Source organism: Phocoena phocoena, chromosome 20 (assembly GCF_963924675.1).
Source record: "Phocoena phocoena chromosome 20, mPhoPho1.1, whole genome shotgun sequence".
In the NCBI taxonomy this organism is placed as follows: domain Eukaryota; kingdom Metazoa; phylum Chordata; class Mammalia; order Artiodactyla; family Phocoenidae; genus Phocoena; species Phocoena phocoena.
The window spans coordinates 59558604-59585868 of NC_089238.1; the positions used below are offsets into that span (position 1 = coordinate 59558604).

Here is a 27265-nt window from a genome sequence, read left to right on the forward strand (position 1 = left end):
GGGCCAGAACGTCCCCGGGAAGTGTGACCCTGGTGCCCGTGAGCAACAAGCCTGCCCTGCTGGTCGCGGCGGCTCAGCCTGCCGTGGTGACGGGTCCGGGCTCGCAGGCCGCCTGCCGGTCAGCCGCTAGCTCCCTCGGTATGTGGTATAAGACCACGGGCTCAGCAGCAGCGGCACGTGGAACTTGTGGGTCTCGTTTGTGACGGTGAAAACAACCTGCGGGCAGAGGGGACACCGGGAGAGCCAGGGGCCAGCATGGAGCGCGCTCAGCCTGGCCTCAGTGCTGCCATGGACTCAGCAGCCCAGACGGCTGACCTGGGGCTGCAGTTGGGGGGCAGGAGCCCCAGGGCCAGCTGGGGGGCGGTAGGTGTGGCTGGGTCCTCCCCAGAGAAAGCGCTCTATCTGAGGGGCCCTGGGCCTGCAGGTTCCCAAGGGGTCCCGCCCGAACAGGTCAACTGAAGGGGGAGAGTGAGCTGGACGGGGCTCGGGTGAACCTGTCCGCAGGGGCTGAGTCAGCCTGACCCCGGAGCAGGGCAGGGACGGGCGTGACGTGGTCAAGCCCAGCACCCCTTTCTTCTGGGAGCCCAAAGCAGGTGCGAGGTGGTGGAGGCGCAGGGCCAGCCTGCGGGTCACGGTGAGTCATGGGCCTCCACCCGTCTGGCCCTCACCTCCACGTACGGGTAGAAGCTCTCCTGGCCCCTCTTCTGCCAGTAGCCCTCAGTGTCGAAGGACAGCTTGTAGGTGCCCGCCTTCATCTGGCCTGGCAGCAGGAGCCCAGGGCAGCGGCCGTCAGGGTCCGTGTAGCTGGGGAGAGAAAGGGGGGGCACTGCAGAGGGGGCTGAGGAGCCCCCGGCCTGGGTCCCCCAGGGCTGCGTGCCCACCGGCCTCCGATGTCCCGGCAGCCTGACTGGAACTCGGGTGAGCGGGCCTGGGCGGCTCTGGAGCAGGACAGCCTCCAGGACCTGGGGCTCTGGAGCAGCCCAGGGACACTGCGCACTGTTTGAGCAATCACAGAGAAGCAGAAGGGAGAAAATTCCCACAATCTACCCCGTGAGCAATAATCGCTTTATATCTGGCATGTGTACTTTTCAGACTTTCTCTATGCGTAAATATGCTCGTTTACAAACTTTAAGAATGGGTTGTACTAGTCACACTGTATTATAACGTGCACTTTTTGTTTAATATACTGCGCGTGGCTTTCTGGTTCAGTAACTGTACCCAAGTCGCCGTCCGCGTGGTGGCCTGTTTCCAGCGGCACCAGTGGAGGCTCTGAGGGCCTCTGCTCCCTCGGAGCCCCTGGCACCTGCAGCCATGCTCGCAAGCGTCTGCGCTGTGATCAGAAAGGGTGGCATTTACCAGCGCAGTTTAGGGGGTGTGGCTGGGAGTGGGTCTGTACGCCCCCCCGCCCTGGACTCCGTGTGTTCCTCCAAGCGCAGACGGGGCCTGGACCCCCGGCTTTTCTGAAGGGCTCCATACCCTCAGGCCTGGCACCTTTGGGGTCCAGCCTACCAGCCCACACCAGCGGGAGGGTTGGGGGAAACTGCTCACAGGCTGACCCATGACACCTGCCAGTCTGGGCTGGGCGTCCCCCAGCAGAGCCTGGGCCTGGGGCAGGGGTAGCACTGCCAGGCAGCAGACACCTCCTGCTGCCCCAGCCGTCCCCCTTCGCCCCCCAGTCTAGGAAGGGGGTGCCTGTGGTGTCTGCACACAGGGTGCAGTGAGAATACAGAGAACGTCCAGTGCCCGCCTGCTGCCCCGCACAGGTCCCCCGTCAGTCAGTGACAACCAGGCCTTTCAAGGTCCCACCTCAGGCCTCGGCTGGCCCAGCCTGCAGGAAGAGACACATCCCTCTTCCCCCTGCAGCGGGCACTTGGGCTGTGAGCTGTCCCAGCACGTTCTGTGGCCCTGACCAGAACTACACAGCCTGTTGAAAGCGCGGCCCCGAGAGTCTGCAGGGGGACTGTCCGGCTGTGGCGAGCCCTGCTCCCTGCCCTCCAGGCCTGCACCCCTTGCCCTGGCGTGGGGCGGGGAGGTGATCTGGACTCGAATCCTGCCCCAGACCGCCGTCCTACCTTTTCCTCAGCTCGGTCCACTGCTGGCCATGGTCTTCGAGCCTGGACAGACGGAGGCAGAGGCCCTCGGCCGGAAGCCCTGAGGCAGTGTCCAGTACGTGGGTGGTCAGCAGGCTGCTGCCCGGCTCCATACCTCTGCCCTGGGCCACGAGAGGGACAGGGAAGCTGCCTTGTGTCCACACCTGCCGGTGGTATGAGGCAGCGGAGTCGGTGTAAACAGCCCCGGGGGACAAAGTCCCAAACTGCCCCTGGGCCCTGGGTGAGGAGCTGCGGGTGGACTTGCCGAGCAGCCCGCGCAGGCTGCGGTGACACGCTGCCATGCAGGTCGCTGACCTGTCCCCCTCCTCCCCCAGCAGCCCCCTCCCCCCAGCACTGAAGGGGCCTCCACATCCAGGGGCCTCTCCCTCAGTCACTGCCGGCTGTGGGTGGCCACACGGGGTTCTTCTCCCGGAACTCAGCTCTGTCCCCTTAGCCCCAGGTGGAGGAGAGTTCAGGGGCTCCGAGTTCGGGCCTGTCCCCCTACCTCCGGGGAGCCCAGGTGTCGCTGGAGTGTCCGCAGCCGCAGGGCGACCCCGGAGCTCATGCCGGGCCGGACTGGGGGCTGGCGAGGTGGCGACACCACGCTGCCACCCCCAGAACCTCCCCGGGCCCCTCCCAGGCCCCGGGGGCCACGTGTCTGACCAAACTCGGGGCGGAGCTACAGGGAGGGGTGAGGCCGGTCTGGTTCGCAGCGGCTTCACCTCGGTGCCCACCTGGAGGGGCCCAGGGGCCTTCACGGGGTGGAGGGGGCGGGAGGGGTGGGCAATCGGGGTGCACAGACCTTTGGGGCCGTGGAGGCTCCTCCCGGCCCGGAAGTGGAGCGGCCCTGGGGTCGGGGCGGGGCTCGGGGACGTTGGGGTTGAGTGAGGGGCGGGACCGGACGGGGAGGGGCGCGGGGAGGGGGTGGGGCTCTGGCGGGGCGGGTAGGTCCAGCCAAGGTCCACTTCGGCCGCTGGGCGGCGCAGGGCGAGCCTGACGACCCCCGGGAGCCCCTGAACCGGTGTAGCTTGTTTTCTTCCCTGGGAAGGTCGGGATTTGATGGTCGCCCCGACAGACCACGTGGTGGTGCCTCAGGCGGGACCGATGGCCCGTGTGGTCACACTGCCCGCCCCTCCTCCTACCCGCTCTGGCCCTCGACCCCCAAGGAGCAGGGGCCCTGCACACTGACAGGGTAGGGTCTGGGCTATTCAGAAATGAGGAAACGAGACAAGGCTGAGTCGACGGGCACGAGTCCATCATTGTTTCGCAATAGTCCATGATGTACACACGAAACCAACTGTCTGTAATGTATAAATAAAGATAAGGGCGTTCTGTGTTGAAAATCTGGGTGACTTTGCCTGGCGGGTTGGATTGCTGTGGATGTGGAGTCCTTTTTCTTGTTGCTCAGGAGCCTTTTCTGATTGTTTGGACAGCGAGTGTGGCCAGTCTGTGCGTTGAGGACCACACCCCTCTGAGGTGGGGGAGGGGCCCTTCTAGCGGCCCTTGGGCGTTGGTTACAGCGCTTTGCAGGCAATCAGGAAGCGTCTGTCTGAGATTTAAATGCATGTGGCGTTTGGCAGGGCTCACGTTTTCAGGGGGTGGCCCCAAAGAGACACACGCCTGTTCTGGTAAACGCCCATGGGGACGGGACCAGAAACAACCGGACTGTCCCCACGGGGGACAGTTAAATACATGAAGTCTGCCACACGCAGCAACCGTGCAGCCCAGTGAAAAGAGTGAGGCCCACTTGTGTGTAAGGTGGATGGTCTCGGGGCGGGAGGCATGCATAGCTTCGTGGTTCTAAATCCACAGTAGCTTTCAGCCCATTACAAGGGCAAGCTCACTTATCACCATCAGAAGCTCAGGGTGCAGCTATTAGAATCCCCTTTCTACAGAGGAGGAAACTGAGGCACAGAGAGGCCATGTACTGGAATATTTTCTAGTGTGGTACACAAAAGACTGACGATACCAGGTCCACCTCTGGGACAAGCAGTGTCGACAAGCATTAATTATTTTCATTCTGTAACCTTTCTTCGTACACTTAAAGTCTCAAATGTCAAGCTGACAAAAACAGCAATCAAACCTTTTTTGGAGAGTGCCCATTCACCCCCTTCGTCCTTCTCTGCCCCGAGAGAAAACCTAGTTCTGGGAGAGCGCAGGGCAGGGCAGGGCGTCGTCACAGCTCCTTCTGGGGCCTCGTTAGGGCCCCCTCCCCAGGCTGCAGGCTTCACCTGGAACCTTCCCTGTGCCTCTGGGAGGGCAGTGGGTTGACTAAGAGTAGCCATGGGGGTCCAGCCTAATAGGCCCAGTGCCAGCCATGCCGTGCTCGCCGCGTGACCCCGAGCTGTGACCCTGCTGCCAGGAGGGGGAACAAAGTGCGGGTCTACCTGCTGGGCCTCTTGTAAATAGAGACCAGACACAGGCCTTGAGCTCCTCCCTCCTCCCCACTCCTTTCTGCCCAGGTGAGTGTGATGCTTGAGTTGGAGCATTCCACCCCCCCACCCCCCCTGCCCCGCTCCTTCCCTGGCACCGGGAGGACAGACACAGGCCCTAAGAAGGACACACACTGAGGAGGAAAGAAGCTGCATCCCTGGAGTTGCTGCTGGGCCACCTGGCAGGTGGGTGGGGCCTTTCGCGTCTGGATTGTGTTAAGTGCAGTGATTTTAAAGCACTCGCGTTGATTTTTCCAGGTGGGTAGCCCAAAGCGTTTCCGCTTCAGGGAGTTGAGATCATGCAGGTAAAACGTATAACTACACACAGGGTGCTCAGTACCTTGGAATTGACCGTTCTTCCCGGGTGGCCGAGACGCTGAGCAGCAACGAGGGTCGCCCGTCCTCCTGTCCCAGGGAGAAGGCAGCCGGTCGGGCCGCCGTCTGGGTCTGTGCTGGTGCTGGGAGGTCCCCGCCCTACCCTGAGCCCCTGGAGAGGCCCACGTGGGACCAGCCTCTGGGGCCCCGCTGAGGCACTGCAGCTGCGCTATGACACCAAGGGTGCCCGAGCCCCTGCCCCTACTCCACGCCCCACCCCGGGAATCCTTCCAGGCCGCTGTGGCGGGAATTTGTGGTCAGAACTCAGCAGAAGGGCCATGAGGGCAGCTGGGACCTTCCTCCACTGAGGAAATATTGAACATCGCCAGGTACACTGAGGCGACACAGGTGACAAGGGGAAGGCCATTTCACATGGTGCTATGAGCTGAGAAGGCCACCTGATGGGCGGTGCCAGAGGGTGACAGGCGCTGGAGGTCAGGGGGCCTGCCGGCAGGCTGAGGAAGGCGAAGCCAGGGGTGGGGGTCACAGGAGGGGCGCATTTGGCCCCCGGTAGCATTTCAGCTCCCCAAGGACCTGGGTTATTGTCTGTTTCGTCAAGGCTGTTCCCGTGCCTGGGATAGGACCTGGCCAGAGGTAGGTGCTACATCGATATCCCTTGAATGAATGGACAGAAGGAGTGTGCAGGTACGCAAGGGCAGAGATGTCAGGCTGCAGAGCGGGAGTTAAGTAGATGAAGAGGGCAGACGTGAAAGAAGAGAGCGCGGGAGAGAGAGCGGTACGGTTTCCAGGCCCTGCTTCCCAGCCCTCGCCGGGCTCTCCTCCACCTCCAGCCTGTCTGCACTCTGTTTCTTTACGGGAAGCCGCCTCTGTCCTTCACTCACCCACGTGTCCTGCGCTGCACGTCTCCAAAGCAGCTCCGAGTCTGTTCCCGCCACACCCCCTGTGCCCGAAGCCTCCTTACTCTTAAGCCGGGGCATCAGAGAGCTCTGGCCAGAGATGAGGCCCCTTCCCTGCCCCGGGACAACCGCACCTTGTCTGTGTCGTGGACTCTGCTTTCTGCACCTGTGTGCCCGTTCGGGTCACTGCCAGGTCCAGGATTGGCTGCCCTCGCCCTGGGACAGGGAGCATTTGCGGGTCAGTGCGTCCCAGGGGGTTCTAATGTTCCGCCAGGCTGAGGACCCCTGGCCTGCATCATGACACTGCTGCTCAGCAGCGACACGTGGGCCACCGTAGAACGTAGTTCACGAGGCATCCGCTGGCCTCAGCTGGACTTCGAGGTCGGGCTGAGGATGGGAGGGTTGGTGCTGCTGGTGCCTGTGATTGCGGCTGCGACCACAAGCCTTCAGCTTGGGGGTTGCCGGCACACAGGCACGTGGTGGTCAGCGCGGGGACCACAGGTGCCGCCAGAGAGCAGATGCACCAAATGTGGGGGGCCTCCCCTCCACTAAGTGACTGGCTTCCCGGGTGCTGTCTTGTCAGGCACACCTCAGGGCTCATGCGGGCTCGCCACTCAGCAGAGAAGCAGACTTTGATAAATTCATACCGCCCCCTTCCAAAACTGACCCAGGAGGAGACTTCCCCTGGATTGAGATCTGATCAACGTATTCCCAGTCCCAGCACCAAACTGGGGGGTCCTGGGACCCCTTCAGTTATGTGGTCACCACTTCCGGGGTCAGGATGCCAGGAATGTTTTCCGGCTTCACCAGGGGATGTGGTCTAATTTTGTGGCAGGCAGAGCCACTGCGTTTTGCCAGTTAGAGGAGGGGTCTTGTGGGTACAGTTCTGATTTCCTCCAGGGATCCCTCAGGGCTCACTGTGCCCGGGGCTCACCGTCAGCCTGTGTGTGCCAGCAGGACCCCGCCTGCAGCAGCCACCTCTTCTGACTGGTTGGTCCATGTGCCGGTTGGTCTGGGGTCTGTTCTCGTGGGTTGAGTGTCTGTTCTGAGTGGTTGGTGTCTTCTTCTTTATTTAACTGATATATTTTTTTATTGACGTAGAGTTGATTTACAATGTTGTGTTAGTTTCTGCTGCACAGCAAAGTGAATCAGTTATACATATGTATACATTCTTTTTTAAAAAGAATCTTTTCCATTATGCTTTACCGTAGGGTATTGAATGCAGTTCTCTGTGCTGTACAGTAGGACCACGTTGTTTATCCATTCTGTATATAGAAGCTTACCTCTGCTCACCCCAACCTCCCACTCCATCCCTCCCCCAGCCCCCATCCCCTTGGCAAACACCAGTCTGTTCTCTGTGTCCGTGAGTCTGTTTCTGTTTCGTAGGTGGGTTCATTTGTGTCGTGTATACGTTCCCCATGTGAATGAGTCCGTGCAGCATTTGTGTTTCTCTGTATGACTGACTTCACTGAGTGTGACAGTGTCCAGGTCCGTCCATGTCGCCGCAGATGGCCCGATTTCATTCTTTTTTATGGCTGAGCAGTACTCCATTGTATATATGTACCACATCTTCTTTATTCCTTCGTCTGTTGGTGGACATTTAGGTTGCTTCCATGTGTTGGCTATTGTGAATGGTACTGCTATGAACATAGGGGTGCATGTATCTTTTTGAATTATAGTTTTGTCTGGACATATGCCCAGGAGTGGGATCGCTGGATCATGTGGTAGTTCTATTTTAGTTTTCTGAGGAACCTCCGTACTGTTCTCCGTAGGGGCTGCACCAGTTTACATTCCCACCAACAGTGTAGGAGGGTTCCCTTCTCTCCACACCCTCTCCAGCATTTATTATTTGTAGAGTTTTTAAGGACAGCCATTCTGACCGGTGTGAGGTGGTACCTCATTGCAATTTTGATACGCATTTCTCTAATAATTAGCGATGTTGAGCATCTTTTCATGTATTCTTCTTCTTCCTTTTCTTTTTAAAAAATATTTACTTATTTATTTGGCGGCGCGCGGGATCCGCGTTGCCACGTGCGGGATCTTTGTTAGAGCAGGCAGGATCTTACGTCGTGGTATGCAAGATCTAGTTCCCTGACCAGGGATCAGACCCGGACCCCATGCATTGGGAGCTCAGCGTCTTAACCAGTGGACCACCAGGGAAGTCCCCTGTATGTCTTCTTCAGAGGAATGTCTGTTTAGGTCTTCTGCCCATTTTTTGATTGGGTTATTTGTTTTGTTTTTTTGTTGCTGAGTTGTATGAGCTGTTTGTACATTTTGGAAGTTGAGCCCTTGTAGGTCGCATCGTTTGCAAATATTTTCTCCCATTGTGTAGGTTGTCTTTTCGTTTTGTTTATGGTTTCCTTTGCTGTGCAAAAGCTTGTAAGTTTGATTAGGTCCTATTTGGGTTTTTTGTTTGTATGTTTGTTTCTATTGCCTTGGGAGGCTGACCTAAGAAAACATTGGTATGATTTATGTCAGAGAACGTTTTCCCTACGTTCTCTTCTAGGAGTTTTATGGCGTCATGTCTTATGTTTACGTCTTTACCGCTGGTGCCTGTTCTGATTGGGTGGTGTCTGTGCCTCACCAGCTGGGACAAATGTAGATTTGATTGCATCACTGGGTGGCCCCTCCTGACCCCTGGCCTGTCACTCCAGCCCAGCGGTGGGCACACCGATGGTTCCCCTCTGCTGGTGGATGGTGAACGTGTTGTGATGTGGCACTGAGGGGCTTGCCTTAGGGTGTAGGCAGTGGCCACGTTGTTCGTATCCTTATCGCCATCTGCAGAGGTTCCTGTGGGGACAAAGGGGAGAAGAGTTGATGGTGTCAACAGCTAACAACCAGCACGACCAAACAAATTAATATAAAATCTAAAATTAAGGACTTCCCTGGTGGTGCAGTACTTAAGAATCCACCTGCCAGTGCAGGGGACACGGGTTCGAGCCCTGGTCTGGGAAGATCCCACACACTGCAGAGCAACTACGCCCATGCACTACAACTACTGAGCCTGTGCTCTACGGCCCGCGAGCCACAACTACTGAGCCCACGGGCCACAACTCCTGAAGCTTGTGCACCTAGAGCCCGCGCACCGCAACAAAGAGCGGCCCCTGCTCGCTGCAGCTAGAGAAAGGCTGCGCACGGCAACAAAGACCCAAGGCAGCCAAAAATAAATAAATAAATAGTAAATAAATGTATTTAAAAAGACTCTAAAATTAAACGTCTTCGCTTTTTAGTCTACTCACTATGCAGATAACAAAGCTGCATCAGGTGATGTAAGTGGCAGCTCAAATACTTCACCAAAGTCTTATAACTATTTCCAAATGATTTGTTTACTTTCTCGGAAATCTTCACGTCATCCTTTGATGTGACTGTCACTATAGGAACCCTGTGCGCCATCAACTTCAGGGGCTGAGAAACTGTTAGGTGGCTGAGGGGAGGGCCGTCTTTTATATCCCATCTTTCCATCTGTCGCACTGCTCTCGGGTCCCTTCTGTCCAACCTTTTCCCCTACCGTTGTCAGGGGAGTCCTGTCTGGACCCTGGCCACGCTGCGGGAGCTGGGGCTGAGAACATAAACCAGAGGGAGAGAAGTGGTGAGGCTGGGCCGACGGGTTCGGGGCAGTGTGTCCTGGTTGCTAGAACCAAGCCTCTGGTGTCTGGTCCACGGAGAGGACCCCAAATGGCTTTGCGCGTCAGGAGGGCGATCCGAGCACAGCCTGCGCTGCCTGGTGAGTGGCGTGGAGGCCCAGGAGGAAGCGTTAGTGGCTGCTGGTCGCAGGCCAGGAGGGGACAGAGCACATCCTCTCACAGCTCCCTTTGCTACGAAATGCCCGGTACCTCCGGTGAACCTCAGCGTCCATCCCCAGGTGTCGGCCGGAAACGATGGGTGTATGGACACGGCAGTGCTGCCTGTGGTGCCTCGTGAGACCAACAGAAGCTTCCAGACAAGCAACGGCTGGGGCGCCGCCAGGTCTGCGAGTAGGCTGGCGCCTGGGGAGGGAGAGCCGGAGGGAGTCCTGCTGGCCCCGGGATCAGGAGCAGTCAGTCAGGTTGCTGCTTTCAGGGGCATGAATTGGGAGCATGAAGGGAATGGGGCCAGAGCAGCCGTGGGGGAGGGTCTGTGAGCAGCAGGGACACGGCAGGGGTGCGGCCGCCAGCGGGCGACCCCGGACAACAGCAGCCCCACGATCCCCGAAGGGCCCCCGTGCTTTGTGGCCCCCCGAGCCCCCCAGCCCCATTGCTGTGGAGCAGGGTCTCTGCTGCTTGAAACCACAAAAACCTTTGCGGTCCTGGAGCTGGCCCCCGCTCATGTCAGGGGGAACCTTCAGGGCAGTAAGAGTTTCCTTGATATTCGTACTTCAGTTTCCCAGAGTCTTCATATTTTCCCTGATTTTGCTGCCGTGTGTCCCTGAAACCCTCTGTTGTCTCAAGGGGTGGACTTCCTCCATCACAGACCCCTCAAAGGCCTCCCGCCGGGTGAACGTGGGCTTGTCACTCGGCTGCATAGTCTCCGCGGGGCCCCTTGTCCCACTCTTGCTGTCCCCAAGCTGGGTCTAGAGAAGGCCCGTCCCAGTGAGAACTTTCTGGCTTTATCATCTCTCGTCCCAACGACCAGGGAGTCTTCCAGCCTCGGAAAGATCACTCAGGGTTTCCTGCTTCAGTGCTCACGGCAGAGAGCTTGCGTCCTCACAGGAAACACTGCAGCTGCGCGTGACCCATGACCACGCTCCCAGGGACGGACCACGAGGGGTGATGGGTGAGCTCCTGCACCACTTGCCTGAAGGCACTTTGCCTCCCAGCCCCTTCCTTCTCCCCACTCGGGGGCGGAGTGTGGGCCTGGCCACGAACTCGCTTTGACTGTGGGTGAGGGCGTCCTGGAGTGAGAGCAGGGAGGGGGACCTGGGTCCCCAGTGAGGCCACCCAGTGAAGTGAGGCTTCGTCTGGGCCTCAGCTGGGCTCGGAGGGTATGGCCGAGGGTCTGCTGGACGGGACACCACATGTAGAGGGCCCTCAGCCTCATACGGATGACAGCAGTGACTGTGCTGAGAACTTCCCGTGCCAACCCAACAGCAGGGGAAGTGGAGGCTCCAGGGCTTCGTGGTAACTAAGTGCAGAGCAGGGACTTGACCGAGCTGACCTGGTGGCTTGGATCCTGCACGCTTAACACTGGAGTGACAGGACCTGCTTGTTCTCTCTGCTCAGCCCTTCTCGCCACCTTCTCCTCCACCCCACACCCTTATTTTTGCTGCAAGAGTCATGCCTCTCTCTTTATTATGTATCTTTGCAGCTAATATTTGTGGTAGAAAATGTCTACTCCGCCATCGGAAGCCGGCATCTCATGGAATCCTCAGCCTCTTCCACGACCGTAGAGCTGGTTCCTGACACCCAGCTCTGCCCACCTCCACCTCTGCAACTCTCATGTGTGGTACCTGCTCAAAAAATGTTTCATGGCCTTCCCTGGTGGCGCAGTGGTCGAGAGTCCGCCTGCCGATGCAGGGGACACAGGTTCGTGCCCCGGTCCGGGAGGATCCCACATGCCGCGGAGCGGCTGGGCCCGTGAGCCATGGCCGCTGAGCCTGCGCGTCCGGAGCCTGTGCTCCGCAATGGGAGAGGCCACAGCAGTGAGAGGCCCGCGTAGTGCAACAACAAAAAAAAAGTTTCTTGAATAACTTCAGAACTCAGTGGTTGTCTGACATTATTTGGAAAAGGAGTGGCCGCCCCTATTGCCAGCACCCCTGAAACCCCGCAGGAGACACAACCTAGTGTGGTCCCTTCTCTCGCCTGGGGGAGCGTCACACCAGCCGCCCTGTCTTCCTGCCTGTAACAAACACACCCTAAGGAGGCTCGCTGGCCCCTGGGCCAGTGATGCTGTAAAAACCCGGCCTTGTCCTTGTGAGATTTGGTGTGAAGACAACGCAGAAACAGAACCAGCAAAGAAGGATCCTGGTCAGGAGTAAATCCCTCTCCATAGTGACCCTGTGAGACCCAAGCACTCCCTCTGCTAAGCCTGCTCCGACTGTTTGGGAAGGGGCCCTTGTGACTGTCCGGGCGGCGGGTGGGAGGGATAACCCAGTCTCTCTTCTGCCTCCTGAGACAAAGGTGGGCATCGGGGAAACAGCCACATCTCCGGCGGGGGTCCAGAGCGGGTGTCCCGAAAGGACAGGGCCTAGCCGTCCGGTGAGGCCAGGTCTTGTCCACACCGCACTGACCTGCTGGAGGGTCTTGGGTTTCCTGGCATCCAGCACTCCCACCGCCAACCCCAGCCTGCAGCGTCTCGGGAGCCCCTCGCTGGCAGCCCCCCCGGGGGAAGAAAGCCACACAACCACGGAGAAGGAGGATAAGCACACAGGACAGGTGAGACCAGCACTGAGTGGCCCATGTCCCCTCTGCTCCCCAGGGAGCACCCCAGCCCCGGGCCAGCCATGGCCTTTGTCCTCTTCGGCAGTGTCTTTGCCGTTAATAGTCCCAGATACCTTCCTCTGGAGGGGAAGACACAGTGACCGCGGGAGGGGTGAGGGCGGGGTGTGCTTTAGCCCTAAACCCGGGAAGCTGCAGAACTTCCTTGAGCCCCGAATTCACCACATGGGTAAACCTGCAGCAAGCCAGGCCAAGATCTGGACAGATTCTCTCTGGAAACACTTTTCATGTCCAACAAGAGAAGATCTGTTAAACCCCCGTCCGACCCCGGGACGTGGGGCACGTCGTAACCATGGAAACTGAAGGGAAGGCGTTTGAGAGGCTTCTTCTTCGGTGTCTCCCCCAGTGGCCCCTGAAGGTACTGCACCCGGAGGAGAAGCGCTCGCTCTTGTCTCCTCACTTTGGGCCAGGCGGTGCCCACCCCTCACAGCCCCTGCTGCCCGCCTGCTTCTGAGTTGCATGGAAACCTACCGGTCACGAGGCCAAAGCGGGCTCGTCTTGGTGAGCAAAAACAGAGGCCGGTGACAAGGTAAGATGGGGGCTCAAAAGATTTCGTAGAAGAAAAACGTGCACGAGTGTTCCTGTGTGTGTGCGCGTGTGTCTGTGTGTGGTGACCAGATGCTGTATTAATTGGTGTTGCCTATACAATTATGAGTGGCTTTTGTTTTCTGTATTTTCTAAATTTCTTTTTTTTCTAAACACCTGCATATTACGAGAAAAAGAACAAAGCTGTTGACATCAAGCACAAGAGCTTGCAAAATAAGATCTTAAAGTACATATTTCAGAATGTTACAGGAGTTTTCTCTGGGTGATAGATGAACGGCCTCCTCCTTTTGAAAACGAACTTAAGAAAACCTCTTTGGTAAGTTTTCAGGGGCCTGAGCTTTGAGGATAGCGTCTGTGGGTGACACCCTCCCCACAGGCAGCTCTGCCTCAGGTACTGGCTGGGCTAGTGGCCGACCAGGCGGAGTCTGGCAGCCGAAGACCAGTTTACCCTCTTGTGCTCCGCGCTCACCTGCCCAGCTAGGGTCCCGGTAGAGCAGCAGGCAGGTGGGGCTGGCACAGCCATGGGGCCACTGCGGTCAGAGCGGCACATGTGATGGAGGCTGCTGGTGTCCCGTGTGGCCATCCAGGGCACCCGCAGTGTCAGGTGGAGGCCCTGCAGGCGTCCCGAGCCGAGCCCAGCACGTGTCAGGCGGCGCACATTCCTCCGAGCCCCCCTTCAGCACGCAGCTGCCCGTGGCGGGAGGGTGTATAAGCCGCCAGCCCCCTTGCTAGAGGTGAGCCGAGACTGGGTGAGAGGCCGGAGTGCCTGTTTGCGCCTGAACTGTGGGGTCGCACACCATCGCCGCCACCACACAGGTCATCCATCTTCTGTGCAGGCCGCGGATGATGGGGGCCAGGGACTCGGGGCGTCTTGGGGGCTGGCGGCCTCACCAGGAATGGAGTTTATTGCCAGAGGGGAGGGGAGGGGAGGGGAGGGGAGGGGGCAGGCCTTGAACTGCTCAGCCTTGCAGGGGATTCTAGGGCCACCTCTGGTGGGAGGTGCAGGTGAGAAGCCCCTGGAAGTTTCTGGGGCCCCTCCCCCACAGTATTTCAGTCGAAGCCCCTCTGCCGGCATCACCCCCAACTCCGTCCCTCCCGTGGCCGCTGCCGAGAGCCGCAGAAGTTGGAAAGTTTATGGTGCTTCTCTTCCCATAGGGAAACAAAGCCACAGACACACAGATTCCCTTAAAAAAGCATGAAAGAAAGGAGCCAATAATAGTGGATGTTTGTTATTGACATCCACATGGTTCACGTAGAGACGCTTCACAAGGCTGCACGGGAAGGGGGACTAAGGGCCGTTGTTCGCAGTCATGGGGTCTGGGCTCCCCGCTTCGGCCTTCCTGAACCCATTGTGGTGGGAACAGGGCTGGGCCAAGTTAGGGCTCCCTCAGGGGCAGGGAGGTTGTTCAGAGAGGAGAGGATGGGGCCTCCTTTCTGTACCAGAACTCAGTTCTGGGTCTAAGCACAGCGTGGCCTCCTGGAGCTGTCAGTATCCTCACCTACCCAGCGGGAGAGGCTTCGTGCCACCTCGTCCTCACGTGCAGCCTGTGCACCTGCGCTGCTGGCTCCACGGGAGCCCTGAGCTCCCGGGGCCTCGGGGCCATTAGCTGTGAGCCCACACTGTGCGGGCCTGCTCTGCTCACAGCGTGCCCCATTCTCCACCAGACTTCTCTTAGAAAAAGTGAGTTGAAGGATAAAATATTCAACAGTCAAGAATTTCAAGGTGGTGACACCGTTGCACTGAAGCACACAGGCCCAGGTGCACGGCACGTGCGTTAGAGAAGCTGCGGTGTGGGCTTCGAGGACACTGTGTGCAGGGGGGCAGGAGAGGTTCCGAGATTCACGGGTGGTCCGGTTCCTGCAGGCGCGGCTCCAGACTCCGTTCTCAGCAGGTGTGGGCGAGGGCCGCCTTTCCCAGGTGACTGTGTGTAGAGGGGCTCTGGGGCTGCCCAGGCTCAGCGGGAAGGGCAGCGGTGGGAAGGGAGGTTGCCCGCACTTAGCATCCTGACCTCTCACCTCCTCCTTAGTCAGGGCAGCTAAGTCTGCAGGTGAAGCAGCTGTGTCTGACCAGTGCCTGAGTGGCCCCTTCTTTGTCCGGCTCTAAAGACCTGGAAGACGTGGGCAGGGAGAGAATAACAAAGGGCGGGGCTTGCCCTCTCAGCCAGCCTCTGTGCCAGATTCTGCCTGTGCTTATCCATCAAACCAAAAGGCTGGCGCTCCCATCCCATTTTATAGATTAGAAAAGAGGCACAGAGAGGTTGAGCACCTTGCCATAGGTCACACAGCTGGTGAGGGCAGAGCTGAGAATTGACCCACTATGGTTGGATCTGGAGTCCACATGCTGTGCTGGCCCTGAGGCGACAGCAAAGAGAGAGCGAGGGAGACCAGATACCCCAGATTGAGCCAGGCACACAGGCATGCACCCACACATGCACGAGGCCTTCACCTTTGAGGCTACAGAAGTCAGAGGAAACCAGAGAGGAATGAGGAGAGGCCAAGGGAGAATGCCCTTCCAGGGGTTCAGTTCCTACGGAGACCGGGGCTGCGAGTATGCGTTCTCTGTGGCCCTCTTGGACCCCACTGCTTTCAGTGATAAGGGGGGAATGAGGTACACAGTCTGGGCTTCAGATTTGTATGGAGACAAAATTTATTAAAACAGGAGTCCAAAAAACCATGAAGGGGATTGGTATGAACATCTCCAGGGCAATTAAGAAACCCTCTGCTGTTTATCTACCTTCTCTCTTATCATGAAAGCAGAGGATCTACTGAACCAGTTATTTCTGTGCTCATCACACTCTTAGGGAATGTAAGGGGTCATAGACTTCCTTTGAAGCTCCCTCAGAGCCGAGGTATGTGGTGGCTACATTTATCCTCCCGTGGCTAAGATGTGGTTTATTGATAATGACTCCCTCACCGTCCCTGCAAACATAGGGCTTCTCCCCTGTGTGTGTCCTCTGGTGTCTGATGAGACTTGACTTACAACTGAAGTCTCGTCCACACTCCCCGCAAACATAGGGCTTCTCCCCTGTGTGTGTCCTCTGGTGTGTGATGAGACTTGACTTAAAACTGAAGTCTCGCCCACACTCCCCACAAACATAGGGCTTCTCCCCTGTGTGTGTCCTCTGGTGTGTGATGAGATTTGACTTACGACTGAAGCCTCGTCCACACTCCCCGCAAACATAGGGCTTCTCCCCTGTGTGTGTCCTCTGGTGTGTGATGAGACTTGACTTAAAACTGAAGTCTCGCCCACACTCCCCACAAACATAGGGCTTCTCCCCTGTTTGTGTCCTCTGGTGCTTGGTGAGACTAGACCTATCCTTGGAGCCTTGCCCAGAGCCTCTGTACTTGACTTTTACAACTCTTGATACTCCTGCCCCTATGAGTAATTTGCCTGTGGCCTCTGGGTTCACTTTCTGGCCTGTGCTGGACCCTGCCTCCATCATTCTCTCATGTGCCCTAGAGCTCCCCATTTGTCCTTTGGGAGAGGAGGAAAAGGCCCTTGAAATCCTCCCCAGCCTTATCCTTTTCAGCAAAGGTTTGGACCTTTCCTGGACCTCTTGAAAATCAGGTTTGTTACTCCAGCTGTGTGGATCAGAATATTGCTGCTGCCGATTTTGATAGCCTGGGCAGGGATCCTCTGGTTGGATGCGGTCTCTTGCAGATGTTCTCGGGAGGACCTGAGACGGGTGACTGCATTCCACGTGTTGGCTGAGGATTTTCTGACTGGAGAAGGCCAGAGAGCAGGAGCCACATGGAGGGATCTTGGGCTTTGGGTCTGCTGAAAGAGGAAACTTCTGGTCAGGTAGATGGTTTGTCTCCGGTAAGGCCTGAACCACTAATCATCTCAGTGTTGACAGCGCAAGCTCTGTCTCCCAACAAGTGTGCCTTTACAGTCTACTTTTCCATTCCATTTTTACTCACTCTGTCTTCTTCAGAAATCCAGAAAGCCCGTATCAAGGGCCTCTTCTACCTGTGGCCCTGACTAGGGACCTTCAAGTAGCATCAGGGGCAGTGTCACTCCTTATAAGAGGTGGAACTGCAGTGACTTTTGCCCACATAGGAGTATCTGAAAAGTCCTATCACTTTGTGACAGAGGGGCCACAGGTATTCTATCCTGTTGGGAGAGAACACTCTTGATGATAGGTGGAATCGCCCCGAGTGACTTCCTACGAGGGGAAAGAATTTATTAAGTTAGGGGCACTCATCCTGGAGATCTCCAGATGTGGAAGGCAGGGTAGGGTAGTGGTTAGGGCACCTGTGAGGAAAGCTGGATTTGAGGCTCCTCATTCACAGAGACATATTAGTTGAGCAGCCATTGTGTCTGAATCTCTGTGAGGAAGTGGGATTCAGACTGGACAAGACCGAGTGGTCCAGGTCCCACTGACTAACGGACTCTGGCTCCTGATGCCCCAATTAGGTCATGAATTGCTTCTCTCTCAGTTTTCCATAAAGTGGAAAATGAAATTACGTCCTTCCTCAGAAAGCCTCACGAGTATTCACACCTCATTGATTTCAGTCAGGCTTAGTCCGTTTAAAATGCAGTAGGAAGTCCTGTTTAAAAATACACCCCAGCTCCTGCCCTTCTTCAGCCAGTCCGCTCTCCCCTCTCACCTGGTGATGAACTGACCTCTGAGCGGATTCCCCACTGCTATCTCTTTCCAGAAAATGAGCCAAAGCATCATCTTAGAGCAGAGAACATGCCCCCTGCAGCTGAAAACCGCACGGTTGTTTCACGTCACCCAGGGGGACCCCCATGTCTGTGCGTGGAGCACAGGCCCTGAGGCCTCCGTGTTCTGTCCAGCCTGCTTCCTCTCCCTCGGTGCTCCCTTCTTTGGCCACCTGCATGGCCTCCCTTTCCTGCCCTGGTGCTGCGGCACTGGCCGTTCCCCTGCCTGGAACACTTTGCCCACAAATGCTGTCTCTGGAGAGCGCCACGCCCCACCCCTCCACTCACAGTGACCCAAGGCACTTTTTCTGGGCTGCTTTTCCTCAGAGCACTAATTGCTGTCTGGTATGAGGCACGTGCTGCTCTAGGGCAGTGATTCTGACCGTCCTGTTCAATCTCTATTTCCAGTTCGTGGAGCCCTGTCTGGCACAGTGTATGAACTCATGTGACAACGAACCGAAGTGGTGACTGAATGCAAATCAGCATGTACACATATCATCTAGAAATATGGAGGAGATGAAGAAGAAATGGCTAAAGGTGAGAGAGCTGGTGGGTGCTCGAAAACTTGTTTTTTTCCTCTAAGCCTTTCAGCCCTATATGATGTTATATATTTTTTGCATGAGGGATTAAAAAAACTAGAAGAAAAAAATTTTAATATAAAAAGTTTCCCTAAGAGTCAAAGGCTTATGGATCAATTTCTGAAGCATCTTAATTGAAACTTTGCTGACTCCAGACTGGAGTTTACCCTGATGGAGAGCCAGACCATGAAAGCTCCCCAGGAGTGCTTCTTGCTTTGCGTTGGAAGAGCGCTGGCACCCACCTCTGCCCGCCGCCACGAGCTGGCTCTTCCACCCGCTGCCCCGCGGGATGCCGAGCTCCTGGCTGTACTCGTCCCCGTACCAGACCAGCAGTTCACAGCCCGGCCTGACCACCCGGCAGGTCCGGTAGAAGATCTGCCTGTGATACTGGAAGGCCACCAGGTTCTGCTCTTCCTCATCCCGGGCACAGTTCACATACCTGGCGTTGGGGCAGAGAAAGGGACAGAAAGCGCAGGCGATGGGTTCCCTCCACCTGTCAGACCCGAGCCAGCTTCTTGCCGTTGCGGCCTGGTGCTGGCCCAGCTGCTGCCGCTGCTGCGTGGGAACCTGCTGCTCACGCCTTCGAGCTTTTCCTGTGAATCCCTATCTCCAGATGCTGTTGCCCATCCAGGCCAGATTGCTTTTCTCTCCTTACCTACTTATCTGTTTTCCAAAGCCCAATTCCAGACCTGTCTCCACCTGGATTGGCCGTAAAACTGGTGACCTCTAAACTCTCAATGAAGTTCTGTTTTTATTCCACAGAACTTGGTGCTTCTAGTTTAGCACAGATCCCTCAGCACTCAGCCCCAGCCTATGTTCTCTCGAGAGGCCTGTCTCCAGTCTCCCCACGTGCATCCAGGGGCCCCCATTCACTTGCCTCCCCCAGGTTCCTGTAGAAACTTGGAGAGCTCTCTGACTTAGCTCGAAACACAGAACAATAGTAGTTTATTCATTTTCTGCCTCCCCTGATGAAAGGAGGGGACCTTAGAGAAAGGGGCTGCTCACAACCATCCTGCAGTCTGTTTGTCTCCTGGCTTCAGAACCCAGTTCTCACTGGAAGCAAGGCTGGGAAGGTGGCTGCCCTCACAGACTAAAGGTACCTCCCGTTAGGCTATGGTGGTGCTGTGCACTTCTTGAAAAATAGGAAAATTATGATTAAATGTTCCTAAAATCAATTGCTTAATGTCTGTCTGCAGTGTGTCCTCCGTAAGGACATGGGTGATGTGATCTGTTTAAGTAATGGACTCCATTTTCTAAACTGGAGCATAATAGTAAGTGCTTGATAAGTGTTAATTAGGTAAATAAGTGTCCCTGGTGAATCTAGACTCCTCAAGTTGTTTTCAAGTACCCCAGTTTTCTTGAGCACAGAGACGTATTTTGAGGACACATACTATATTTTTAGTTCCTTTTTTCTGACGTCTCTTGAAATGAAAGAGCATTGTATGGAGAAAAAAGAGGGACAGAAGATGTAAAAACCATTGAGGGGGGCAGTCTGAGAAGGAAAGGGACATGGGCTTGAGAGAGATGAGTGTCCTCTCTGGAACCTGGAAACCTACTGGACTTACCTCATCCAGTTGGCCCAGGACGTGTCCTTTCCATCCACATACTCGTAGCAGTTTCTCCCTTTGGTGATCTGAGTGTCAGAAAAAGAAGTTAAAGCCTTTTTTCTTTCTTTTTTTTTTTTTTTTTTTTTGGTGGGAGGTGATAGAAGAATTATTTCACTCTGCTGTCATCAATGCTCTTCAGCCTACATGGATGCAACTGCCAATCGTGACCACGCAATAAGCTCCTTAATCACCATCCTCACGTCTGAGTCTATTTATCCGCTCAGGCCAAGGGCCCCGCACGGGAGGAGCCGCTTCTTTGTGCCTGTACCACCGTGCTCCCACCTGGCCTCTGATCTTTAAGTAGAAGTTCCGTGTTCATGCAAAGTGCACTCAGTACACAGAGCTAACCGTGTTGCCCCCATCCATGTCCTAGCATGTTGAACGTGAGGCCCCCCCACCCCATCCACAGAAGGGATGTGGAGGCCAGAGGACAGGGGAAGAGGTGGGTGTTTCTCACCAGCCAGGAGTATCCACTGTTGGCGGCCTCTTCATCTTCTGTGATCTGGCCCTCATAGGGGCCAAAGTGCAGACCCAACGGCAGATCGGATGCCTCGTTCCATACTCCAAGCCCAGCCTCAGGGATGCCTGATGGTCTGATACTTAATCCGGGGGGCAGAGTGAGGGCTGAGCGGTTGGGATGCCCCTTCTCCACTGCACTGTCCTTTACAAATGAAGGGGCCCCGTGAGCAGCACAGCTGTCAATGAAGAAGTTCTGGCACTTCTCACAATCTGGAGGCGAGAGCGACAGGGATTAGGGAAGATACAGTGCGTGTTCCTGGTTGTAAAGACCTTCAGAAAGAACCGGGGCGCTCATGTCATTTGGCCTCAATCCTGTACCCCAAGTCACTAGACAAAGGGGATGATCTGGGGACTAAATGCTAAGGTGAGGTTATTGTAGCAAGACATAACAGCCTTCTCTGTAATGGGCCAGTGGGGTCACTCACAGAGGTAGTCGTCATCCTGGGGCTCGCTGACCTCTTGGTACACGTGGCCCTTTCTTTCTCGTAGGCTATACATCTTCACTTCAATCTGCTTTGCTCTGCGTTCTAAGTTGGAGAAGAGTAGGTAAGCAAGGTTGGTGGGGTCTGGAGTGTTGGTCCCTGTTTTATCAGAAAATGTGAAATCCCCTTCCATCAAATCATCGCCTGTCCTTGTGTATACTTTGTTTCCCCCCCGTTTAGCTACTGGTTCAGACAGACCGAGGCTCCGCACTGACTACAGACGCCCAGTTCAATGTTAGCTTCCTGTTCTTCCCATTATTAGGTTTAACTTCCCAGCCTTTCTACTTAGAAGATGGTTCATTGACACATTTACTCATTCAGAAAATATTGGTTAAGGCACATTACATGTTAGGCATTGAGCAGAGGCCCTAACTAAGAAAGCATGGTCACTATTATCACAGATGGATTTTTGAACAACGTGTATGTGTCCGTACTTTTATAATTAATTTAATGTTTTCAAACACTATACGAGTTATGTATCCTTATGTTTACTTTAGAGATTAGCAATCAGGACCTCAGAAGACATGTAAGATTTTCCCAAGGCCCCAGTGCTAACTTCAGGTCTCAGATCAGTCCAGCCTAAACCCACGCCTACCCCAAGTCCACCCCACACACCTAGGCCATACTAATCAGCGTTTCTAGAAGAATTAGAGGGACTAAAGCCCCCAAGTTATTTTCTCTCACCCAGCTTTTGTCTAGTGTGCCATGCAGAGGTGCTTGCTGCTCCGGGAGGGGGCGCTGGGCTCCGGGCCTGCGCAGGGCCACTTGCCTTCTGCAGTTGCGCTGCTCCTGGCAATTTCTTCAAACTAGATTCATTACTTAATGGCATCGGGGGCACTGCCTTCAACGGGAGAGTCACATAGTGAAAGACAACATGTATTTCTTTAGTTCTTTAGGGCTTATGAAGTGTTTTCACATGCATGACTTTAGTTAATACTCCAACAACCCTTGGAAATACCCGGGGCGGGTGGAGTCTGAACACTAGAGCGTAAATAAAGGGCCTAAGTGGGTAGTGAATCAAGACTAGAACCCATATCTTAAGGTTCCTTCCCTTCAACTTGCTCTCAAATTTCTCCAGAAAAGTGAGAGCGAGTCAGGGAGAATAATTGGGAAGAATCAACAAAGCCTGGGAAAGAAGCAGGGGGTAAGGGCTTATAGAAAAAAAGGGGGGGTCTTTTATTAATTAGTGGACCTCTGATGGACGAAGAAATGTGGAAAAGTACAGAGGGGACAAAACACTTCTGGAAAATGAGGTGACAGAGCAGTGAGATCGGGAAGAGAACAAAGAAATGGTACGGCAGAAACTTATCTAGACAATAAAGAAAATGATGCTGAACGTTGCAGGTTGCCATATCCTAGAGAGAATGTTTGGAATCAGTAGCTGGTTCCCATCGATTCTGCTTGAATAAGGCTGTACGACTAGCTAGTTCTCCTCAGTTTCCTGAACCATAAATTGGTATACATGCTAATTCTTAACGTCACAGTGGACATGAAATTTAATAACATTCACCAAATTGTTTTGTGAGCTACTGATATGTAGTACAGTGTGAACGTGAGAGTCCAGCCCTGCTATCAATTCACCCCCTCAACTGTCTCCCTATTTGAAATCTAGCTCACAGATACTATCTTCAGCACTCCTTGACCCTCTTACTTCTAGGTGAATGTTTAAATGTGGAGTCACGCATTCAGAAAACCTCCAGGGGGCCCTCAGGGGCCTTGAGCTGGGCCTGGGCCTTCTGAGAAGAAACGGGTATGGAGCAGGCTCTCAAAGCTTGCAACGCAGGGGCAGGCTAAGCAAATGATTCCAAACGTGACAGTTGCCTAATTAGAGCCCGGAGGAAGGAGCTGTTACTTCCTCCTGCAAGAATGAGCATTTGAAATCAGTTCCAGAGGGATGAGTTTCTGTTGAAACGCGGGTAACCTATATGAAGTCCTAAAGTTATTTTCTTATTTGTCGTTTTCAGTGATCAAACTTGAAGCTAGTCAGGGCTGGGAGCTGCTTCCTCTTATTAGAGTAGCAGGCTCTGAGGTTGGGGGTCCATCTCCTTCTTCGTCTCGGACAATCCACTCTACAAATTGCCTACAGATCTGTAAGCTTCCCTTAGTCAGATGGTCTTAGCATGTCACTCACTTTGGCGTAGCAGAAAAGAACTGTGGTTGAAATCACCCGTCAGGTGAATGATATAAAGATGTATGTATGAATAAGACAGTGTAAACTTTATAAAACTATGGAAGTTCTACTCAGCTTGTAAGTGTTTTAGAGAAGGAGCTTTGGATGAGATTGCACTACCAGTGATACTGTGATCTCAGGCATATACTCAAACACTCCTTTACCTCGGTTTCTTGATCTATTCAATATAAATGGTGATAGTTACACTACCTGTAGGTACTACAGGATTGTTTTAAGGTTTAAAGTGTGTTTATTCATGTAAAGTGCTTAAAATAGAGCCTGAAGTATTATGAAAATAACGTGAAAATAGAACAACCTACTACTGTTGCTATTCTTATTAACTATAAAAATGATGATGATATCAGACATTGTGCTAAAGAATCATGAAAGGAAGCAGCAGTTTCTAGGATACTCTGTGTATTCTCCTATTCTTACCTGTGATTGGATCCATGAGGAAGGTTTTCTTGTCAACAGGATTTGGGAAATACTTACCTTCTGGTGTTTACTGTGCTCCACTCTGAAGGCCACCCAAGAAGGTTTAACTAAAAGATGATGAGAAATCAGTGTTTTGGTTGGTAAATGTTTCCAAACTCTGGGCATCTGAATTAAGGACACAGAATTCTGAACCAGAGAGTGACAAGTGCAAGGATTACCAAAGGGGGAATGGAAAATGATTTCTGTATCATCAATGCCTATGCTTCCAGTGGGAGCATCACAGTTTCCTTAAAATTAAAAAAAAAAAATAGACATAAACCTCATCTGTGCTTCATCCTATGTTCATAAAGTATCTAATACATTTACTTCATGACAAAAATACTCAACAAAGTAGGAGTAGAAGGAAGTTACCTCAATATAATAAAGGTCATATATGAAGAGTCCACCTCTAACATCATACTGATTGGTGGAAAAAGTGATCTCTTCTAAGATCAGGAAAAACAGGAAAGGATGCCCACTCTCACCACTTCTATTCAACATAGTACTAGAAGTCCTAGCCAGGGAATTAGATAAGAAAAGGAATCAAAAGGCTTGCAATTTGGAAAGAAAGAAGTAAAATTAGGTTTGTTCACAGATGACATGATTTTATGTGTAGAAAATCTCTAATATTCCACAGAAAACACTGTTAGAACTAAAAAAAGAATTTAGCAAAGTTGCCGGATACAAAATCAACACTCAAAAATCTTTCTATGCACTCGGGACTTCCCTGGTGGCGCAGTGGTTAAGAATCCACCTGCCAATGCAAGGGACACGGGTTCGAGCCCTGGTCCGGGAAGATCCCACATGCCGCAGAGCAACTAAGCTCGTGTGCCACAACTACTGAGCCCGCATGGTGAAACTACCAAAGCCTGCGCGCCTAGAGCCCGTGTTCCACAACAAGAGAAGCCACTGCAACGAGGAGCCCACGCACTGCAAAGAAGAGAGCCCCCTCTCGCCGCAATTAGAGAAACCCCGCATGCAGCAACGAAGACCCAACGCAGCCAAAAAAAAAAAGAGAGAGAAAACTATTGAGAATTATACTGGAAAACCTATACATCCACCTCCATTCAGTCTTATGTCACCATTCTGCCACAACCACTGCGGGTCTTTTAATTTCTGTTTCAAAATTCAAAAACAAAATAAAAACAAACAAAAAACTAACCAAGACAATGAGGCCACCTGCCAGCCCTTACTCCTTTGGTGATGAATTTGGTACCTCTTATTCACATTCAAATTTTTATACATTTACGGCCTTTTAATGTGCCTATAAACAATATATATATATATTTTCCAACAAAAGGTCTCATATTTATTACTGAGCCAAAGCACTAATGCAGAAACACTGACACAAGGAGAAAAATCATTTTTTCCCAATAAAACAAATGGATGCATTTGTCCAGATAGTAGTGATGCTTTCAGAGTGATATGGTAAGATGCAAGTGACCTTCCACAGCATAAATACATGTGCCACCTCATGGGTGGCTCCCTATAGACCCAGCTTGGTTCTTCTCCAGTGTCTTCTCTTGGAGCTGTACCTGGTTTTATTACCAGTTTTCATTTGAGTCCACTGGGGAATGGGACAATTCTCCTTTGGTTTCTGGCCCAGGAATCGCTCGATCGTGAAAGTCTTGTGAGAAGACATGGTGAGGAGCAGAGTCAACCGCACGTCGGATGGCAGAGAAGGGGAGGCTAATTATTTTACATATTTAAAAACTTTATATGGATAGTCTCTTACTGTATAATATTCTGTTTTGCATCTTGCTTGTTGGGTGAAAAATTATGGGTTTTTTTTTTTTTTTTTTTTTTTTGCTAATGCCTGAGACGCAGCTGAGACCCAAACCCAGGTTGTTTTCAGGAAGACACCTCTAAATCTTCCTGGCCCCTCACCTTGCTGCCTTGGAGTCCATTCTTCATCAGAATCCTCAGGGTCACCCACCTGGGCTTTGATGGCCTGCCTGCGGTGACACATGAAAGCTGGCCGAGGGGCTCTGAGACCTGCAAAGGAGCAAAATCTTGGTTCCAAAAGGGAAGAGCTGGAAGGAGGAACAAAGCCCAGAGGCGATGGAAAGTGCCACAGAGTCAGTGTGACTTGGCAGGATGGGCTGGGAGAGTCTGGAACCAGGCAAGGGGTGAGCTCTGCGCTGCCAGGGCCAGGCCCACACTGAATACAGAAGAACACACATTTCCTGCAGGTTGGTCTCCACACGGAAGGCGACTGTGAGCAGATGAAGCCATCTCAGAGACAGCCAAGCTAACACTGAGACCGAAGACCTGGTTCACGCTTCCCAGGCTCCCAGGCACCCGGCGTTTCCCGTTACCTATAGTAATCAGTGCTTCATAGTTCTTTTTCACATTCCTATATCGGACTTTTTCCCACTCTCCCATCTCTGTCCATTCTTCCTTGGAGAAGTATATGGAAATGTCTTTGAAAGCATCTTTGGCCTAGAGAGAATAATCGATTTCATCAGTGACTTACTAATCTAAGTCAGAACTTAGAGCTGGGCCCTCTCCTCCACCTTGTGCAGGGTGTAGCCTGAGGCCGCTGGGTGGTCTCTGTGAGACAAGGATGAAGGTTTTCCTTCCCGACCGTGTCCTGCTTAACTGAGCAAACACTGAGCATTTTCCTAACTCTCCCTGGACACACAGCAGTTGACGATGCTCTAGTGTCCTGTCCCCCCCACCCCGCCCCGCCCCACCATCTTAGACAGGACCGGGCGCCCCCATCCTGTGTACCTTCACAGAGAAGGTCACCCAGCGGTGCGGGCCAGGAGTCTGCGGCCCTCCAGGGACCGGCTCCTTGTCCCTCCCGTAGAGCCGGCCTAGAGCCAGGCTCTGCCTCCTCCACCGCTCACCGTGGGCCTCCACGCTGTTCTCCCAGCATCTCCCTCAGTGCTGTCCTCCGGCCACCTGTCGGTGCTCATGGGCCTGGGACCGCCTCGAGGCCAAGGTGCCTGTGGAAGGGGAAGGTGCTGAGGTAGCCCAGGCCCCTGCCCAGAGCTAGGTCTGTGTTCCTCGGCTGGGGTGTCCCGAGCAGGAAGGTGTGAGGACCCCGGCAAGGATTAGAGGGTGTGGAGGGTATTGATGGGGTGGACGGATCCTCGCCAGCCACGACAGTCCAGCCTAACGTGAACTAGATTCGGTTTCTTTGGTCCCCCTGAGGAAAGGCACTGGGAGGGCTGTGTCTGTGGGTGCCTGAGGGAGTCCTGAGGAGACCTGGAAGCCCCGGACTGCTGGGCTGGGGTCAGGTTGACAACCAGGGCTCTCTTCCAGCGAGGGACAGGGACTGTTTCTCCAAGAAGGGCTTTGGGGATCTCCACCTGGGGACTCCGGAAAAATCTGAGCAAAACGTGCGTTCTATGTCTAAGGGACAGATCGCTCAGCCTGAGGAGATTTGGGTCACTCTGGCTAAGGGAATTGGGGTTCCTCAGACCCGAGGGGATTCAGGGTCCCTTAGGCTGATGGTATCTGGCGTCTCTTGGCTGAAGGGATGTAGAAGGCGCAGGTTGAGAGAACTTGGGACCTTTGAGCCTGAGGAAATCGGGGCCCTCTCCTTAAGGGGCTTTAGGTTCTCCCACACTGAGGGTGCCTGGGGTCTTTGAGGATGAAGGGGTTAAGAGTTCCCGGGCTGAGGGGAGTCAGTGCCTCTGAGGGTAGGGAAATTTGGCCTCTCTGCGGGTGCTATTTTTAGGGCGCCTAACCTCTAGGGGTTACTCCAGGTATTTGGGGGGGTCTAAGCATCAGGGGATTTGGTGTTTCTGTGGGTGAAGGGACTTTGGGTCCCTGAGGCTGAGGAGATGTGAGGTCCCTCAGGTTAGGACCCGGGGTCCCTCCAAGCTGACGGGATTTGGAGCCCCTCAGGGTGAGGGGATCTGGGGCCTCCCAGCCTGGAATTTGAAGGCCTCGGGCTGAGGGTTTATAAGGGTTTCGCAGTTCCCGTCAGTCTCCCCGCTGTCCCCTCGCAGGGCCCACCCCGGCCCGGCGCGCGCTCCGGCTTCTGCAGCTTCGCGAACTCCTGAGGTGAGGCGAAGCGAAGGGCGCGGAGCCGGCTTGTAAAGC

At 54.2% G+C, this 27265-nt stretch overlaps 2 protein-coding genes across 2 annotated transcripts; both read right to left on the minus strand.

The window, feature by feature from the left end:
• Positions 1 to 126: 126 nt before the first annotated feature.
• On the minus strand, positions 127 to 26130 carry PRDM7 (PR/SET domain 7). Its single transcript, XM_065898429.1, has 23 exons — positions 26062 to 26130; positions 25528 to 25651; positions 25097 to 25204; positions 23228 to 23277; positions 21250 to 21406; positions 20509 to 20610; positions 20022 to 20293; positions 19523 to 19590; positions 18200 to 18396; positions 15628 to 16488; positions 14217 to 14755; positions 13349 to 13441; positions 13183 to 13243; positions 9588 to 9740; positions 8487 to 8544; positions 5889 to 5970; positions 2596 to 2769; positions 2073 to 2254; positions 1219 to 1325; positions 882 to 996; positions 669 to 804; positions 316 to 576; positions 127 to 216 (listed from the first exon to the last, which is right to left on the minus strand). The coding sequence occupies exons 1-23, from the start codon at positions 26128 to 26130 to the stop codon at positions 127 to 129; spliced, it is 4059 nt and encodes a 1352-aa protein (XP_065754501.1).
• On the minus strand, positions 24696 to 24851 carry LOC136141398 (large ribosomal subunit protein eL39-like). The gene has a single exon (XM_065899581.1). The coding sequence runs from the start codon at positions 24849 to 24851 to the stop codon at positions 24696 to 24698; it is 156 nt and encodes a 51-aa protein (XP_065755653.1).
• Positions 26131 to 27265: the final 1135 nt, after the last annotated feature.